The sequence below is a fragment of the Pundamilia nyererei genome, unplaced genomic scaffold (assembly GCF_000239375.1).
Source record: "Pundamilia nyererei isolate P.nyererei 1_Seehausen unplaced genomic scaffold, PunNye1.0 scaffold00029, whole genome shotgun sequence".
Taxonomy (NCBI): domain Eukaryota; kingdom Metazoa; phylum Chordata; class Actinopteri; order Cichliformes; family Cichlidae; genus Pundamilia; species Pundamilia nyererei.
In genome coordinates this window covers 3123374-3126360 of record NW_005187430.1, presented here as the reverse complement: position 1 = coordinate 3126360, position 2987 = coordinate 3123374, and the positions used below count along the sequence as shown (strand labels likewise).

The 2987-nt window shown below is 39.4% G+C and overlaps 1 protein-coding gene across 2 annotated transcripts in view; it reads left to right on the top strand.

Moving 5' to 3' along the window:
* exoc3l4 (exocyst complex component 3-like 4) overlaps positions 1-2987 on the top strand; it is a 27653-nt gene that overhangs the window by 13609 nt on the left and 11057 nt on the right. The window contains exon 9 of one of the 2 annotated variants that reach the window (XM_005728626.1): positions 830-922. The exons of the other annotated variant lie outside the window; for it this stretch is intronic. Coding sequence (XP_005728683.1) covers positions 830-922 — 93 coding nt within the window. The remainder of the gene's footprint in view (positions 1-829; positions 923-2987) is intronic. 2 annotated transcript variants of the gene reach the window in all.

Below are 2987 nucleotides of genomic sequence, written 5' to 3'. Positions count from 1 at the left end.
AGCAAGGGATCAACCATTTATTTCCCCCACTGTACACATGGCGAGGGTGGGATCAAAGGTATTATGGCCACAACAAGAGAACAGCGAAAACAACTGCATTAAAATAACTTGTGATAAAGAACTGAGATGAGGAAGAGGAAAGCATCCACCTAAAAAAGCAAACAAATGAAAAATCATGACGCTGACCTTTTTGCAGTGATCAGACAGTAATGTTATGTTATGTTGAGCATTACAAGAATATTCCCCTCGATTGGTCAGACAATCCTCTGAGGATCATGTGTTTGTCCCCATCCCACACAGTGTGTATAAGCAATCTCCTTCCTCCATCTTCCCCTGCAGACATTCTACCCAAAATATAGCAGAAAAGAAACAAAACATAATCAAAATAAAGGATTATACACCAGAATTAGTCAGTGAAAAGGAAATAACAAGACTCCCACACAAAACACAAGCGCTGTCATGCTGAAACAGAAAAGACCTTTTATTTACTTGGGGCTACGAAGCTGATGGAAAACTTTCTGCATCGTGCAGCTATGACTTTTCAGCCTTTCTGCAAATCCCCCTAGTGTATTTATGATGAATAAATAACCTTTCTTTGCACTTTTGCACATTTTAACAACACTTCTTATGCATTCATTATTTTAAACATCACTTTTTCCTGTTATTTTTCCATCCCCCTTGGAGGGTTTCTGTTTCCTATAAAGTCTGTAACTTTGCTTTACAACAAAATGTCACAAAATGTTATTATTTTTAAGCCCCTGTTATTTATCTGGCTTGTTTAACTCTGTCCGCCTCATCTTTTGACTGAAGCTTCTTCTTTCCTCTGCAGGTTTGAAAAAGCGTTCAGCCAGCATTGCACCTCTCACCAGCCTTTGTGGACAGAGTATCGCATTACATACATTAACAGCTTTACTTCTTTAAAGTAAGTCACGTGACTTCCTGAAAACATCCACGAATGCCCTGCCAGATTTAGCATGTCGTGACACGGTTATCTAGTGGGTTCACGCCACATTTTTTCCCCCCAATAAATCTGTCAGCCCATTCATCTCGTGTGGATTTAGAGACAGGATGGATTTATGAGCAATTTTAATTTAAAAAAATCCACCAGAGTGCTATTTAGTCCCGATTTTTTGATTAAAAAAAAAAAAAAAGCATGCAAAATCAAAGAGAATGAAAGGTATATTACACTAACACATGACCCTACGCTGTGTTCACTGCATCATTCCATGTTTGGCACTGATCACCACCTGCACTCATGTATATATCATGTATATATCTATCCACTTAGCACTTTTAATTCTTATTCTTATTTTTATATTTTTATGACAGTATGTTTGCACTGAAGCACCGCAGCAATTTCCTAATGTTGTAAACCTGCTCAACATCTGGCAATAAAACCCTTTCTGATTCTGATTCTGATTCTAAAGTCAGAAAACGCATTACAATTTATCTCAAGAAAACCAAAAGTGTGACGAACGTGACTGCCAGTAGGTTCTGAATATGTATTACCCATCCTCTGAAAACAATATGTGTATTGTTCATTGTAACAAAGCAGTTTAATGTTTATAACAGAGAATCTAGTCTGTCATTCTCTTTATTCAAGTTTTTGAAATGAATGTGCAGACTTGAGCAGAAGTTCATGGTTGTCTTTTGCTTGGATGAGTCATCTCGCAGATATTCAGCTCTGACAGTAATTCTATTGTGTGCCACGACTGCTGAGTCTCACAAGTGTGGGAGTTCTTTGGATGGGACAGCAGAGGCTTTTATATGCCAGAGCAAAAAGAGATCCACGTGATTTCAGAGAAGCAGGGCTCTGAATGTGAAACGCTGCTGTGGTATAATCGGGAGAAAGAGAAAGTACTGTGGGCACACCAGCTGCTTCTGTCACTCGCTGTGCTGGTTAGCTCAGTTTCTGCAGGGATATTTAATCAAGGTTCTAACACTTTATATTTATAGCTGCAGGCGTAGCTGCAGGTTAAACCTAGAGCCTATCCTAGCTTCCATAGGGCACGATGTGGGGTATACCCTGGACAGATTGGCTATCTGTTCAGGGCGTATTTTCATGCTTAGTTTAAGTTTTTGCTATCATTTTGGTTAGCTGGGCTTTGCTTGATTTAATTACTGCTATCTCTTTTGTTACTGATCCTGCTGTGTTCATGTTTCTCCTGTCACCGCCTGTTTCTTTCCATATATGTACACGGAAGGACTGGGAAGAGAAATAGATGTAGTGCTAAAGTCTGTCTGGGAAATCTCATCAGACCTTTTGTTATGTTTAAACTAGGAAAGCCCTTCAGTATTCCTGTTTGAAAGCTTGATTCAGTACACACACTTTTCCTGCCTGTAGTGCCAGGGAAAACACAAGGAAGTCTAGAAATATGCAGGGAACTGGAGACACATTAAGGGAAAAGACACACCGTCTGCCTTTGATAAAGTTAATTAAAAAAACAAACAAAAAATAATAATTCAGCTCCACTGTATTGAGTTTTCTACAGGAAGTTTAGGAGATGGCTTAATCAAAATGCCTAAACAGGCTAAAACAACAGTGAATAGCAGTGATAAAAAGACCTGATAGGACCACATTCAACATGTTACTGAAATAAAAGCATACGTCATATTGGCAGAGGTGTCCTCATTCTGCAGAGAATTCAGTCTGAGAATTCAGATCCTGGTGATATATAGAGTCTGTAAAAAGAGGAGGTTAGGATGAATGGCAAAAACCGCCCCAAAAAAACACAGACGATAGAACCAAAGCCTGATCACACAATGGCTCCCTGGGCTTTCACATCATTATCATCATTGTAACCATGATTGTCGTCACCGTGCTGATGCCTTAGATCCATCAGATGAGTTTAAATCTCACTGAGGTCGAAATCGAGGTCATAGTTTTCTGGAAATCTTGTAAATCCAAAGAATGACGTCACCTGGGATGTTCACACTTACAGGTACATCTGTTAGGAAGCTGAGGGGGTAGCAACTCTGTAGATAAC